This window comes from Gossypium arboreum, chromosome 6 (genome assembly GCF_025698485.1).
Source record: "Gossypium arboreum isolate Shixiya-1 chromosome 6, ASM2569848v2, whole genome shotgun sequence".
Classification (NCBI taxonomy): domain Eukaryota; kingdom Viridiplantae; phylum Streptophyta; class Magnoliopsida; order Malvales; family Malvaceae; genus Gossypium; species Gossypium arboreum.
In genome coordinates this window covers 26105505-26122950 of record NC_069075.1, presented here as the reverse complement: position 1 = coordinate 26122950, position 17446 = coordinate 26105505, and the positions used below count along the sequence as shown (strand labels likewise).

The 17446-nt window shown below is 33.7% G+C and overlaps 1 protein-coding gene and 1 non-coding gene across 2 annotated transcripts in view; both read left to right on the top strand.

Annotated features, from left to right (window-relative positions):
• The first annotated feature begins 930 nt into the window (after positions 1–930).
• LOC108481604 (probable LRR receptor-like serine/threonine-protein kinase At1g07650) overlaps positions 931–17446 on the top strand; it is a 35633-nt gene continuing 19117 nt past the window's right edge. The window contains exons 1-10 of the mRNA XM_017784715.2: positions 931–1184; positions 1278–1346; positions 1455–1526; positions 1642–1713; positions 2058–2129; positions 2246–2317; positions 2397–2468; positions 2582–2653; positions 2742–2813; positions 3434–3499. Of these exons, the coding sequence (XP_017640204.2) occupies positions 973–1184; positions 1278–1346; positions 1455–1526; positions 1642–1713; positions 2058–2129; positions 2246–2317; positions 2397–2468; positions 2582–2653; positions 2742–2813; positions 3434–3499 (851 nt within the window). The 5' untranslated portion in view covers positions 931–972. The remainder of the gene's footprint in view (positions 1185–1277; positions 1347–1454; positions 1527–1641; positions 1714–2057; positions 2130–2245; positions 2318–2396; positions 2469–2581; positions 2654–2741; positions 2814–3433; positions 3500–17446) is intronic.
• Positions 13171–13276, top strand: LOC128294283 (small nucleolar RNA R71). Its single transcript, XR_008284597.1, has one exon. It is a non-coding gene; the product is annotated as a small nucleolar RNA R71 (small nucleolar RNA).

Here is a 17446-nt window from a genome sequence, read left to right as displayed (position 1 = left end):
TGATATAGTTGATAAAAACTCAATAATAATATGTGATATTCCACATGTACATCATGTTAACATATGAGAACTAATTTTAAACAATAAAAATAAATAAAATTTTTAACAAAAAATTAAATTGTTTTTATTTTAATATATATGAACTAATTTTCTTATTTTTAAGTAGAAAATAAAGATACAATTCAACTCCTAAAATAAAGATTTGATTATACTTTTTACTTGAGATTTGAACATATTATAGATATTTATTACTTTTTAAAAGGTATGATTTGTTAGTTTCTTTTCATCTGAATTGTCTTACTTGACGGTATTTAAATATAGTTAAGACTCAAGAGAGATGATGTTTTTTTTAATAATATTTTCCCTTTTACGCGACGTAATCTTTGTTAAGTGTTAATAGTGTGCTTCTTCCTTTTCACTGGGGTTGAAGCGAAGGACTAGCTGTGGTACATAGTTAGCAACCGCAAGCGGACGTCGACTACGATGAATGGTCAGTCATAGCATTAAGGCTTAAGGCTCAGAAGCCCAAAACCCACAAGACCCCTGCCGGGTTTATTTGGTTTTCATTTGTGATTCTGGTTCTGGTTGTCACTTGATCTTCTCGTAATTATTTGGAATTCTAGCGCTAACTGGCCTTAAACAGAACCAACTCATTTATACAAATAAAACTAGAAAAGAGAGACAGAGGAAGAAGAAGGGAGAATATTTGAGAAGAAAGAGAAAGACATATTGATGGAATTTCTTTGATAACAGTTTTCATAACCTTCCATCCAATTACAGCTGCATATAAATAAGAAAACAAAATAATCCAAAATTGGTTAAAACTAACAGTACGAATATTTATTCAAAACGCCCCGTTTTTACTAAAGTCACTGTGCACCGTTTCATTAATGCTAAATGCACCGTTTGCCATATTTCAGTTCTGACCCGTATCACTCATACTTGTGTCGTTTTGAGAATTGGCTTACTGCTATGGGACTAGGATGCAATGGAGGGTTGAGCTTTTATTTGCACCAATTATTGCCATCAAATATTAACCTTTGTCTAGAATCAAAACAACAGGTCCATATGTTTGGATACTTTTTGGGTTTTTATGTTGTTGAGTATTGCAGTTTTCTTAAAGGACAAGATTTACCTGGTGTGCTTCCACCATCGCTGGTTAAGCTACCTTACATTAGACAAGTGTAAGAAAAGCTTGCAATTTTGGGTTTAATGGGGTCTGATTTTCACCTTTTCTAGTTTCTTTAACGGGAAAATATTTTTGCTTTCCTTGATAGTGATTTTTCAAGGAACTACCTTAGTGGTACAATACCACCCGCATGGACATCCACAAAGTTAGAAGTCTTGTAAGCTTCTTTTGAAATTCATGTTTTAGTCTTTGTATTCTCAAAAACAGAAAAGGAAAAGATTTTGTAGTGATAGACTAATTGTGTAACGCATTCATTGAAATTCAGGAGTGCTTCTATCAACCGATTATCTGGACCTATTCCAAAGTACTTGGGGAATATTACCACACTCAGAGTCCTGTATGTAGTAACTTCTAACAATGTCTCTCTTTTTTCTATCTCTGTTTGATGTAATGGTTTAATGAGCTTTTATTAATTTTGTTAAAGCTGCTCTAATCAATTGTTGCATGTTCAGGTCCCTCGAGAGCAACATGTTTTTTGGACCTATTCCTCCACGGCTTGGGAATTTGGTTAATTTGGAGAAGCTGTTGGTCCCCTTTTCTCTTGCTGTTAATACATTTATATTTAATTATTAGTGAATACAGCCTAAGAATTCTTTAATTTTCAAAAGATATTATCTAATATATCAATAATCCTATGTTTCTTGCGTATTTGGGGTATGGATAGGTCTCTGATATGGATAGGTCTGGTTCAGTTTTTTTTTTTCAAAAGAAAAAAAAAACATTTTCATGTATTTAGAGGGCTGGATCTCTGTACCTATATCAGGATATCTGACATGACTAATAGTGAGAAGATGAAGAGTTGGAGTAATGGAGGAACTGAGTTTAGCTATGTAGACACTGATTTGATCTTCTTCGTTGGTGACTACAGTGTTCTTAATGCCAACTATCTCACAGGAGAGTTACCCCAGGCTCTCACCCAGTTGACCAAGTTAACAGAATTGTAAGTTCTTGTAACCTTGGTGGTTATGCAATCTTGTGGCTAAAATATCGGATTTTGACATCGAAATTCAGGTTTTGATGTCACGGAACATCGTTTTCATGTTTGTCAATATGCAGTAGGATTGGGAGCAACAACTTCATTGGAAGGATACCTAACATTTATGGAAATTGGACACAACTTCAAAAGTTGTAAGTATCTTGCCCCTTTTACATCTTTCAAGAGGCTTACAGTGCAAGTTATTGTAGCTCATTTGTTCTTGGTTAACAGAGAGATCTCAGCCAGTGGTTTTGAGGGCCCAATTCCTCCTAGCATATCTTCCTTAACTAACTTAACTGAATTGTAAGTTTGCAAGCCATCTTAGGCAAAATCTCCATGAATGCAATAAGTTCCTTTCAAAATATAATAAATTTACTCATGATTGATAAACAACCTTTCTGATAAATCTCATGCAGAAGAATTAGTGACCTTAATGGGGGAGTTTCACAATTTCCCTTCTTAAGAAACATGAAAGACCTTGAAAGATTGTGAGTTGTTTCTACATAATAATTCTTGAAAATAAGAAGAATGTACACTTTGTTGCAATGTTCTTAAATGAAATTAATTATGTTGCAGGATGTTGAGGAGCTGTAACATCTATGGAGAAGTACCTGCCTTTTTATCAGACTTGCCAAAACTAAGAATTATGTAAATCTGTTGTTCTTAGTTTAATTCCAATCGTCTATGCCTTCTAGATTATAACTACTCATGATTGATAGTAACAATTTCTTATACTCTATTACTTCTAAAAATTTCATAGTGTTTTGATTAAAGACATCTTAGGAATGAATGATTATTCTGCTGAACTTGAAAGTGAGTTTAAGATGAACCTTTAGAAAATTTGGTCATCCGTAAATAATTTATTACTATTGGCAACATTAACCAAAACATATTCATTCAGGAAGGTTAAAACTTCATGCTTCAGCTCTAAAGAAATGACAAATGCACTATGAACATAAGAATCTTCCCAATTATGTCATTTTCACTCATCATAAATATTTGTGAGTAGGTCTTTTCCTGATGGACTTCCTTTTATTAGTTGCTTGGCAGCCTTCTATCCTTAATATTTTGTTTACACCTTCAGAGACATGTTTACAAAGTTCATAGACATGTCAAGCTTTAGTTGACATTCTCAATTTCACAGTAGTTTAGATTTTCGTTGATCAAACAAATAATGGGCTATTGATTGTTATGTGTCTCTTTCATGTCTACTAAATGTATTATACTGGGAGTTAATAATAGTTCTTTTTTGTTCAAATTGCTTGCAGAGATCTCAGTTTCAACAGATTAGTAGGAATTAGTCGACGTTTTACAAGCACTCATCTGGAAAAAATGTAAGCTTTCATAAGTTTAAGGGTCAATATAATGTTTATATTTCACTAAAGTATTTCCTAGTATATTTTCCTCTATTCCCTTTCCAAATCTCATATGAAGGAATTGTTTTGGATGTTAAGCAAATGCTTTGCTATCACCTTTATAAAATAGATTAATTACAATGTGTAAACAGAATTTATGAATTTAAAAAATAGAATAATAATAATATAATCAGGAGATTTGGGGAAAAGTAGAGGGAATAGAGGAGAGTGTGAAAAAGTGAAAAGAAAATAAATTTATAGTATGCTTGGTAGAGAAGAAAAGGGAGAGGAAAGAGAAAAAAAAAAAAGGAAAGATGATCAAATTCCATCCTAACTCATAAAAATCAATACTTTCACAATGGCATGATGAGATGAGAGAAAATGAGAGAGGTGTAAGTTCAAAATTATGCATTTTTCAAATGGTTTATTTTATTTTATTTTCTTTCTTTTTTCAACTTTACTAAGTAATGGATGTAAAGAAAATTATCTTTTCTTTCTACTTTTCCATTTTTACTACCAAACACAAACATAGAAAAAAAAATTATGTTTTCCATCATTCTAGTTTTCTACCCCATTATTTTTTCATCCTTATAAGTTTTTTTGTATTCTACCAAGCAAAGCTTAAAGTACATCTTTATAACTATACCTTAACCTAAAAGGAAAGAAAATAAACTCTTTATAAATCAACTATATAGTTACAATTATACAATATATTTTCTAACACCCCCTTTAAGCTGGATCATAAATATCAATCATGTCCTAGTTGTTACAAATATAATCAACTTAATCTTCATTTAAAGGTTTGTAAAGATACCTCATAATTATTCTCCAATTTTAGCATAACTTATAGAAATGGGATTTTATTAGATCTTCCCATGAACAAAATGACAATCAATTTTGATGTGCTCATTCTGTGCATGAAATACAAGATTATTAGTTATGTGAAGTGCAACTTGGGCAATGATATCTTAAAGCCTAATTAACTTAGTAGTTTCTTCAATCATACAACTTCACACACATATTCTCATAGCTTTGAATTCTAACTATATACTTAATCAGGATACTACATTTTCTTTCTTGTTTTTTGAAAAAAAAATAGTTTTCCTCCCCCAAAACATAATATTCAGTAGTAGATCTCATATCCATTTTAGATCCCACGCAACCTTCATTTGGAAAACTTTCAATATTTGTGTATCCATTATTCTTATATAAAATTCCACATATTGGAGCCCCTTTTAGATAGCTAAGAATGTATTCCCAAGTTGCCCAATGTTTCAGAAGTTAGAGAGGACTTGAATTGACTTACAATGCTAATAGAATAAGCAATATTAAGGTGACTCATTGTAAGGTAATTTAGCTTTCCAATTAACCTTCTATACCTCTTAGAATTTTCAAATAAAATACCATATTCCTTCATAAGTTATAGATTAGGCTTTATGTGTATGCTACATGACTTGCACCCCAATTTTCTAGTATCCACTAATAGGTCAAAAGTATATTTCCTTTTAGATAGAAAATACCCTTCTTACTTTTGGTGACTTCAATAACCCATAAATAGTACATATTTCCTAAGTCTTTTGTTTGAAATTGAGTATGAAGAAAATATTTTAAGGCCTTAATGCTAGCCTCATCACTTTTGATAATTACAATATCATCAACATGCACCACTAGTAGGATTATACCTTATTTTCGGTGTGTAGAATATCGAGCAATCACAAGTACTTTTCCTAAATCAAATTGCTTGAATTGCCTCACTAAATTTCCAAACCAAGCATGAAGACTTTATTTCAATCTATACAAAGATTTACAAAGTTGACTAACCTTTTTATTCTCCCTTAAGCAACAATCCTTGATGGTTTCTCTATATGGATATCGTCTTGAATGCCATCAGGTAAAAAAGGCATATTTATATCCAACTAATGCAAGGGCCACCCATATGTAGCCGTTGAACAGAGAAACTGAAGCAAGTTTAACAACTGGAAATAAAGTATCAAAATAGTTGATGCCATATGTTTATGCATAGTCCTTAACAACAAGATGTGCTATCAACCAATCTAGATTGACTTTGACTGCAAATACCCATTTTCATCCAATTACCTTTTTTCCCACCACCAGAGTTACCAAATCTCAAGTACCATTATCATTTAAAGTTGTCATTTCTTTTATCATTACATCATGCTAGCTAGGGTAGGACAAGGCTTCACTAACAGACTTAATAATGAAAAAAACAATCTAAAGATACAGTAAAGAAACTGGACACAGGAAATAAATGAGCATAAGAAATGAAAAATGAGATAAGATAATGCACTAACATTTACCTTATCAATGTGTGATTGGAAGATCAAGGGTTCGATCATAATCACTTGAAACAAGATCCTCAAATGAAATGATGGGTAAAGGACATGTGTGAGGCACTTGTCCTCTCAAATAGACCTAAATAATAGGTGGTCGAGTGGTTGCTTGATCTCGTGCACTAGTGATGGTCACTAAAATAACTATAAATACAACTAAAGCAAGCGCACCTATCGAACAATAGTATAGTTATGGTGAGTAGGGAATATCATATCCACGAGGACTAAACGTACTAGTAATTATCATTTTTTTATTATTTAACCGATAAATTAAAGTGATTGTTTTTAATCTAAAATTACTAATCTAATTTAACTACGAATGCAATAGAGAATGAAATGGGAAAATAATCGAAGATAACCAAAGAGAAAGACAATACCCAGGAAAGAATCCACCTAGACTTCACCTATTATTCTGAATCTGAATTAAACAATTTATTCACTCGTGTCTTGATCCGTAGAAATCCCTAAATTATGTTAATATCTCTTTCGAGAGTAAGAACAATTGACTCTAGGTTGATTAATTGAAATCTCCTTCTAATTGAAACCCCTATTGTCACATTCACTCGATCTATGGATTTCCCTATTAGATATTACTCTAATCCGGTAGATTTATGTCGTCCTATTTTTAAGGTTGCATGCAACTCCACTCAATTATGCTAGATCTACTCTTAAACATGGACTTTTGCTCCATTGAAATAAGCACATTAAACATGAATTAATATCCTGAAAATATTAAAACACAAAATAAGCATACATAATTGAGAACAAGAATAAAGTATTTATCATATAAATCAGAAATCAAATAATAAGATTCATCATAGGTTTCATCTTCCCTAGGTATGTAAGGAAGTTAGTTAATAATCTGGAATAAAAACATCTCAAAATTAGGATAACAACAAGACATAAAGAAACTCAATAAAACTTCGAAAGAAATTAAATGGAGATCTTCAATCTTGAAGGAGATTTGCTTCTGAATTGATTTTGATGGCGTTCTTTGAGTCTTTTTTTCAATCTTCTCTGAGTTCCCCCTTATATCTTCTTCTAATTGGTATTTATAGACTTTAGAATGCTTAGAAAGCCTAAAAATTGGGTTTTTTTTTCTCATATCTAGGAAGTAGGGTGAGATATCGATACGGGCTGGCACATGGGCATGTGGCCAACCTGTGTAGAAATGCCCAGGACGTGTGGATCTTGAAAATAGCTCTATTTGTCTAATTTTGGCTCTTTTTTTCTCTTTTCGCTCCCCTATGCTTACCTAAGTATAGAAACATGAATTTAGAGGATTAGGAGCATCAAATTCACTAATTTACATAATAAATCATCCAAAAACGCATCAAGAATAGGATTAAAAACATGTTACTTTTATGGCTTATCAAATATCCCCACACTTAAGCGTTTGCTTATCCTGAAGCAAAATCTTCAACTCACAATTAAAATTAATCTTTCTCAACTTATAATTCTCATCAATAATGTTTCAAAATAATTCACAAATAATCATACATTGATAATTCAACTAAAAGAGCACTAAAGATTCAAACAATCCAAGTCAAACATTTTTAAGGCATGAAAACATAGGTATTTCCCCTTAATCTAAGAAATTACATTTAATTCAAAATCGACAAGAATCGACATTCTCACTAAAGGTTCACTCAAATCACTTAAAGTGTTTAAGATTTAAGAATAAGCACTCGATGGTCAAACAAGAAAAGTCATTACCATAGGCTTGCATTAAAATCAAATCTCCACTATTATAAAATGATATGATACACAAATCAAAAGGTCTTTAAGAGGTTGTAATGGGGATTAGGTTAAGGGTGTAAAGAAAGGCTGAAAAAGTTGGTTAAAATCAAGATCGAATTGATAAATTACCAACCTAGAAAAACATACAAATGCTGAATTAAAAACAATTACATCAATCAAAAATTATTCAAGAATAAAAATGAGCTTCTTCTCAAAATATGAATTTAACTATCCAAGCTCAATCAACATAGAACTAAATACTAAACAATATTTTTTTTCGATTCTCTTTCTCTTTATTTTTTAATAAGAAATAATTCAACAAATCAAAGAAAAGAGCATAATTAGGCAATTAACCAATTCAAATCTCGACAAAAAGGGAACCAATAAAACGGGAAAAAGTTTCAATGAAAAAAAAAGATTTATGGGTTAACATTAATGGATAAACGAAGAAACGGTGTGTTAGGCTCAATGGGGTTCACTAAGGGTTAATTATGTAGGTAGGCTTTTTTATGGGATAAGTGAGTTAAAACCTAAGTACCTTTTTCATCTCAGTATATCACATCAAAAGGTGTGGTCTCGACATGCATAATCGAAGCAAGTTCTAGAATAACAAATCAAATTGACACACTCATAATCAATAATAAAACAAGCAAGAAAATGTATGCTTTAAAGGCTCAAAATCTCACAAAAATTATGGTTTTTTGATGTCAAACTTGTAAATTTAAAACTTCAATATAATACCTCAATTCAGGGAAACAACCTAAAATTTTTAATTCTGAAAATATACTTATCATGCTTGATTCTCTCATATCTTAAAGTTTAAAACAACCAATGCACAAATATCTATCCAAAACACATCAATAAAAGTTACAAATCGATAAAATTTCATTCTAAAATAAGTATGAGAAAATTACATAAACATAAGACATAATTTAGGGATTTTCTAATAAATATATAAATAACCTCCCCACACTTAAGATGTACATTATCCTTAATGTACAAACATATCTAATCACAGTATAAACAGAATATCATAAGAGAGGGAGAAAACTGAAATTGCCCTGAATATTGGATGAAATCTCCAAAATAGTGGAAAGCGGAATTGTAGTCAAATCTAAATGTAACGCATAATTCCTAGCAAACTAATAAGAAAATAAACACAAATAATAGAGAAGATTAAGCTATTATAACTCGATTAGAAACAACCGTAAAAATATATTTCAAAAGCTAATAATTAAAAAATTTTTAAAAATAATAAAAATAAAGCAACTAAAACAAAATAAGAAAGAAAGATAAATAAAAATAAAATAAAAATAATAATATTAATAATAAACTCAATGATACCAATAAATTTAAAGGTATTTGTAATAATAATAGTAAAAATAATATTAAAATAATAGAAATAATAGAAAGATTAAAATAAATTCAAAATCTAAGTATAAGAATAATAAATAAATAAAATAAAAAATTAGTAAAATAAAAATAAATAATATAAAAATAATAAATAAATAAAATAAAATAAAATAAAAGGGGTGGCTTGGTTGGGGAAGTAGAAAAATACAAATTGAGAAATGAAATCTAGGGTTTAGCATGTGCAACTAAAAAATAAGACAGTTTTCACACGGCCATGGACACGCCCGTGTGGCTAGGCCGTGTGGTACACACTGCTGTGTGTCTAGATTGTGTACGATCTCCTTCGGTTCTCTCACGCCCGCGTGGGCCGGCCGTCCGTGTAACTCTCTGACTTGATTTAAAATTGAAAAAATTAGATCTAGGTTTCACACGAACTAGGACATGCCCGTGTGTCCAGGCCGTATGTGCCACATGGTTGTATCTCCAGGCTATGTGTGCCACACGGTCGTGTCTCCAGGCTGTTTGTGTTTTTTTTTTTTTTTGCTTCTCCCACGCCCATGTGAGATCCCATACACTCGTGTGGCCAGGCTGTGTAACTCACTGTCGATTACCCCATTTCACACACGACCTGCGACACGCCCATGTGTCCAGGCCGTGTGTTCCCACACACCCGCGTGGCCAGGCCGTGTGGGTCAAAAACACACCTTTTATTAATATTATTAATTAATGTTAAAAATAACATGAAATAAAATTAAAAAAATTAGCAGTGTTAAATGATCGTGTGATGTGATACGTGCAATAAGTTTTATAATTTATGAATGTCCGTTCTTGAAAACTAACTATTATCACGACAAAGGCAAGCACACCTTATCGAACAGTAGTATAGCTTATGGAAAGACCGGGATGTCGAACCCAAAGGAACTAAAAGTACTAGTATTAACTTTCTTTTTATTATCTAGCCTAAAAATTTAGGGGTTTGTTTTATCTAAACTAATTACTAAACTAAGAATGCACATAAAGTAAATTGGGGAAATAACTCTTCGAAAAACTGAATGATTTGGACAATACCTAAGGGAAAAAATCCACCTAGACTTCACTTGTTATTGACTCTGAATCAGACGATTTATTCACTTGACTTGATCCGTAGAAATCCCTAATTTATATTATTATCTCTCTCGAGACTAACAACGTCTAACCCTAGGTTGATTAATTGAAATCTCTTTCTAATTAACTCCCTAGTGTTGCATTAACTCGCTCTATGGATTCCCTTATTAGGTTTCACCCTAATCCAGCAAAATCTTGTCACCCTATCTCTAGGCGTGCAATCAACTCCGCTTAATTATGTTAGATCTACTCTTAGACAGGGACTTTTGCTCATCTGAATAAGCACATCAATACTTGAATCAATATCCTGGAATATTAAAGCAAGAATTAAGAATTCATAATTAAGAACAAGTTAAATATTTATTATACAATTCAGATAATAATAACAAGATTCGTCTTAGGTTTAATTCCCCTTAGGTATTTAGGGGGTTTAGTTCATATTTACGAAAGAAAACATCTCAAAAGAATAATAATAACAAAACATAAAGAAAACCTAAGAACTCTTAAAGGGAATTGAAGGGAGATCTTCAGTCTTGAAGGTGAATCCGACTTCTGAGATGGATCAATCGGCTTTCTTCGAGTAATTCCCTGCCTCCTACTCCGTGTGTCTCTTCTAAGTTCCTCCTCAGGTGTTTAAATAGGCTTTAGAATGCCTAAAAGCCCTCAAGAGTGGCCTTTTCCAAATAGAACTAAACTTGGGCCCGACAGGGATACGCCCGTGTGCGATTTCTTCAATCCGTGTTCAAGGCTGTTACATAGGCACGGGTGTGTGGTCTACCCGTGTAAGTCATGCTTCGATTCTACCAAATGGACACGGCCGTGTGGCTTACTTATGTGAGGAAGTCCAGGCCGTGTTGATTTCCTATGTTGGTCCATTTTCTCTGTTTTCTGCCCGTTTCTCGCTCTTTTTACTCTCCTATGCTCATCTAAGTATAAAACATGAAATTAAAGGATTAGGAGCATCGAATTCACCAAATCTAAGAATAATTCATCCAAAAATATGCTAAGTATGAGGTAAAAATATGTATAAATTACAGTTTATCATTAACACTCAGGTTTCCTCCCAAGAAGCGTTTATTTAAAGTTTAAGCTCAACTTACCTCATATTCCCACGATCACGGTGGTTCACAGAGTCTAGACTCCTCTTTCTCACTGTCAATTTTATTATTAAAATAAAGTTTTAGTCGAGTACTATTTACCTTAAATATGTCAAATTCAGAATGAGTTACCTTGACTGTACCGTATGGAAAGACAATTAATACCATAAAGGGATTTGATCTGTTTGCATCAAGCTCCAAAGTGGCCATTCGAGGATCCATTTTATCTACCAGTACCTTGTCCCCAACCTTAAATTGGTTCGTTCCATCCACATGCTCATCATGGCGTCCATTTAGTTCTGCATCGTGTATTCTCGGTTTCTCTTTGACATGTGTCCACCATTCTCCTAGTTCATCAATCCGTAACATTAGTTCTTCATGAGTCATTCTATTTTTGTCGTATGGACTGAAACGTGGCTCTATTTTGTTTTTTCGAAGGGTTTTCTACAAAGAAGTTTGAGCCACAAGGTTACTCATATTAACAGAACTCGTATAATTATCTCAATCACTAGATGTCTTAATAGAATCACGAGTTTGGAGTGTAATCGTGTCATCACCTACACAAAGCATTAATTCACCTATACCAACATCAATAATAGTTCTACTAGTCGGTAAAAAGGGCCGACCTAGAATTAAAGGTATATCACTATCCTCATCCATGTCTAAAATAATGAAATCAACTGGGAATATGAATTTATCAATTTTGACAAGAATATCACCAATATACCCATAAGAAATCTAATGGTTCTATTTGCTAATTGAATACTTATCCTAGTTTATTTGGGTTTCCCAAGACCTAATTGTTTAAACATTTTATAGGGTATGACATTAATACTATCCTCTAAATCAGCCAAAGCATTATTAACATTTAAACTACCAATTAAACAAGGAATAGTAAAACTCCCTGAATCTTTCAATTTGTTGGGTATTTTATTTTGTAAAATGGCTGAGCACACTGCATTTAGCTCCATGTGCAATGAATCATCTAACTTCCATTTGTTTTCCAAAAACTCCTTTAAAAATTTAACGGAATTGGGCATCTGCGAAAGAGCTTCAATAAACGGTAAGTTTAAATGTAATTTTTTTAAGAAGTTTAAGAAATTTACCAAATTTTTCGTTCTTTTTGGTATTTCTTCATCGCGTTAGGATATGACACACGGGGTTTATATTCCTTGCTGACCGGTTCTTGTTAATTCTGGCTTACCTCGACCTTATCGTTACTTACCACAGTTTCTTGCCTCGATTCTAATTCTGATTCAGATTCAACTGACCCTTATTCATCTTGAACAGTAATTGCATGAAGCTACTCTCTTGGGTTAGTTTCAGTATTGCTAGGCAAGCTATCTTGTGGTTGTTCCGAAATCAGTTTAGCAAGTTAACCGATTTGGTTCTCAAGTTCTTGAATTGACGCTTGCTGATTTTTAAGTGCTGCTTCAGTGTTTTGAAAATGGGTTTCAGACACTGAGATAAATTTCGTCAACATCTCCTCGAGATTCGACTTTTTCTCTTACTGGTAAGGTTGTTTTTGAAAGCCTAGAGAGGGTTGTGGTCTTTGGTTTCCTTGACCACCCTAGGAGAAATTGGGATGGTTCCTCCAACTTACATTATAGGTGTTACTGTAAGGATTATTTTGAGGCCTAGAATTATTACCCATATATTTGATTTGTTCGTTACATTCTAGATTGTTCATTCCTCCTCCATTCGTATCACACTGCATTACCGGATGTACCTGCGTAGAACCATATAAGCTATCAATTTTCTTATTTAAAAGTCCTACCTAATTCGATAACATGGTGACCGCATCTAATTAAAAACATCGGCTACTTTCATCGACTTTGTCCTCATGACCTGGCACTGATAATTATTCAGTGCTATCTCCTCTATAAATTCATATGCCACTTTGGGTGATTTATTGTTCAGAGTACCACTGGCTGCTGCATCATTTAATTGCCTAGTTGAAGGATTCAAACTGTTTTAGAAGGTTTGAACCTATAGCCATAGCGGTAACCCATGGGGAGGGCACTGTCTTAATAAATCCTTTACCTCTCCCATTCATCATATAGGGTCTCTAAGTTGATCTGAACGAAGGAAGAGATATCATTCCTTAACTTGGTTGTCTTAGCCAGTAGGAAGTACTTTAGTAAGAGTTTCTCAATTACTTGGTCCCATGTAGTGATAAAACCTTGTGGTAACGAATTCAACCATTGCTTAGCTTTGTTCCTTAATGAGAAAAGGAAAAATAGTAGGTGAATGGTGTTGTAACACCCCTAACTCGTGACCGTCGCCGGTGTCGGACACGAGGGGTTAACGGCCAAATCCTCTCAAGGTACCAACCAATTTGACATTACCAGTCAGGCTGGAAAACTGCGTCACCGTCGCCTTAAAAATCATATCTCGAGTTTCAAAACTCGGAAACTGGTTTCGTAAATTTTCCCTGAATTTAGACTCACATACCCATCCATGGATTTATTTTTAGAATTTTTTGTTGGGCCAATTGGTACAGTTTATTAGTTAAAGTCACCCATGTTACAGGGATCGACTGCTCTGACCTTCGTGCATTACAACTTGAATATCTCTCTGTACAGGGCTTTAATACTGGTGCCGTTTGTTTCTAATGAAACTAGACTGAAAATGGAATCTTTACATATAAGGCATGACTCCTAATTATTTCTGGATAATTTATGGTAAATTTTAAAAGTCGCGACAGGGGACCCAGAGACCATTCTGGCCCTGTCTCGCGAGAACTTTAATATTTCTCAGTATACTGCTCATATGGTCGTTTCGTTTTGTCCATATAAAAATAGATTCATCAAGGTTCAATTCCATAATTTACTCACTATTTAATTCTACTTCTACTATTTTTAGTGATTTTTCAATCTCATCTCACTGCTGCTATCCGCAACAGTTACTGCAGTAGACTATGCCAATTTCATGAATCTTTCCTTGGCCTTAATCATCCATCATACATGACACAAATTATGGCCACCTTATCAAAATTAGAGTTTCTAAGACTCGTGGCTATAGGTTCTAGCATCCCACTCGACGACCACATAGGCCATTTTCACATGGCTTAAAGTTTACAACCCACAATTCGACAAAATATAATAGCCTATACAAGCCAAATGTTCTTCAACAACGAAAACAATACCACAAGATTTCAGCCGGTGTGATGACTTCAACGACGGTCCCGATCACGCAAACAATACGAGTCCGAGAGACCTAAAATGGGTGACAAAAAAAACACCGAGTGAGTTTACAACTCAGTAAGTCATAAGCATTCATCAATCCACTGATAAAGTTACTACAACATGTACAACAAAATGAGGCTAGGTACTCATCCATATCGAATCTATACCATAATACCTCGGACCCTTCGGTCCAATCTCGCCAAGTCATACATCCACATTTCATATTCTACACAACAAGATAATCAAGCATTTTACACATTAACTCATTTTCCAGCACAACCATACAATTTCAATCATCACATAGATTTAAGGCTTACCAAATTCAACCCCAAGCATGAACGTATTCTCTATTCGTCATGAGCTCGAGGTACTTACCCGATCCGCTGTCCATACTCAATTCAATGGAGACACACCCTCCATATATATAGAGTACGCACACACAGTGCTTACTACTCGATTTCGCACACTTAGTGCCACGTAATTTAAGCCCGCACACACAGTGTCATACCCTCCGAGCTCGCACACCCAGTGCCGTATTTTTCCAGCTTGCACACATAGTGTCATATTTTTCCAGCATGCACACTTAGTGCCTTATATTTCCAGCACGCACACTTAGTGCCAATCTCGTCACCATACACACGTATTGCCCGCACACACAGTGCCGAAAGCAAACTTTCTACATATTCCACTATTTCTTTTACATTCAACAATTATCCTCACTCCATACACATACAATTTCATTTATACATATATAGCATTCCATTAAACACAATTGCATAGATTTTCCAATCATTTAAGCAATATCAAACATATGTGCTTAATGACTTACTTTGTTTGGGTTAGAACGGTTCCAAATCGGCTACTCGTTTGCTTTCTCCTTTCCTTTGTCCAATCTAGTTCCCCTTTGCTCTTGAGCTAAATCAACAATTTACCTCTCCATCAAACACAAACATACGGCATTCACATGCATTATTATGGTTATTGCCGAATACTTAACACAACTAAGCTGAAAATTTACTCAATCTCATCTTAATTTATTGCTACTTATTTATCAAAGTTTCCAATACAAGGTATTTAACACCTATGCCCATTTATACCCCATATGGCGAATGCTTCATTCCTTACCCAATTAACCATCCAACAATTTTTCAGCCTCATTACCACCCTTTTCATGTCTAATTGTTTAAATACTCTCAAGCTCATTCACAAGTACTATTATACATCTCATTAAGCATTAATCATTTTGCAACATAAATTCTATAGCATGGCCGAATACTCATGCACACACACACATAACAACAAGAACTCAATGGCACAAAATTTCCTTTTGTTAAACATTCGAACTCACTCATCTCCATGCTTTCATCACAACAACATCAAAACACTCACCAAGGAAGACAACATGCATGGCGAATACTCATGCACACACACACATAACAACAAGAACTCAATGGCACAAAATTTCCTTTTGTTAAACATTGAACTCACTCATCTCCATGCTTTCATCACAACAACATCAAAACACTCACCAAGGAAAACAACATGCATGGCCGAATTTTAACTCACCTAACAACTTAGTTTCAATTTGAGATTCAAGGAAAATTTTGAACCAATCCTCCAAATCATGCATGCATTTTCAAGAGTGGCATAAAACATACCTTCTTGTATCAAAACACCTTAGTCTAGTAAGCTCCCATGGCTGATTTTCTCAAGCTTTTCCCCCCCTGTCTTCTTAGTATATTCGGCCAAGCAAGGAGAAAATGAGAGAATGAACACTTTTTTTTTTTCTTTTGTTTTCATCATATCCCTATTTTTTTTTCAATTTCATTTCTTTATTCTTTCAAGCATAATCCATTAGCTAAACATGTTTGAAACATGTTTTCCCTTGCCCATCACTCTTGACATGGCCGGCCACTACCCTTAGGAATGGGCTATTTGACATGCAAGTCCATTTATTTTACTTCATCCTTTTATTAATCTCTTAAAATTAGCCACATCTATTTAAATCCTTTCACATGAGTCCTTTTTCTTTCAATTCACAATCAAATTAACTAAATCAAAGAATTCAAAATTCACACATGCATTTTCACATATTCTAGACAATAAATATTACGTTCGAACATGTCGGTGACTCGGTTTAGCGGTCCCGAAACCACTTCCCGACTATGGTCAATTTTGGGATGTCACAGGTGTCGTCAGAAACGCCATTAATCTTGAAAGTGTCACAGACTTCCAAAAAATTAGCGAAATGACTATTTGGATCTTTGTCTTGAAAACTATCGAACTGAACAAATTATTGTACCATCTAAATAATGTTCGGCTTCAGTTTGAAATTATTCGCAGCAATAGTGGGTCTCACAATACTCGATTCAGCCCCAGTTAGAGTGGGCTTGGCATAATCATACATAATAAGAGGAACAGGATTCGTATTTGCTGGATTTGCAGAATTTGCAGCAACCGCGAGAGGCAACTGATTATTTTGGTTATCACCCATCTTCTTAGTAATAATAATGTCTTTTTGTTTGTTTATTATACTCTGTTGGCTCTATCTTACTTCTCTACGATTTTTGCGAGCTGTACTTTCAATCTCACTATCAAACAGTAATGGTCTCTTTGGGTTTCTTCTAGTCATAAACTAAAGGAACCTGCCAGAAGCAAATAAAAGAAAAATTAGAAAACAAAAATTAAACTAAAAATAAAAATAAAAATATAATAAAATAAAAATGGCTAAATTAATAAAAATCAAGTGTTCCTAATATTTTAGTCCCCAGCAACGGCACCAAAAGCTTGATGGTCACTAAACTAACTATAAATAAGACTAAGGCAAGCGCACCTATCAAACAATAGTATAGTTATGGTGAGTAGGGAATATCGTATCCACGAGGACTAAAAATTCTAGTAATTACCATTTTTCTATTATTTAATCGATAAATTAAAGTGACTGTTTTTAATTTAAAATTACTAATCTAATTTAACTATGAACGCAACAGAGAATGAAATGGGAAAATAATCGAGATAACCAAAGAGAAAGACAATATCCAAGAAAGAATCCACCTAGACTTTACCTATTATTCTGAATCTGAATTAAACGAT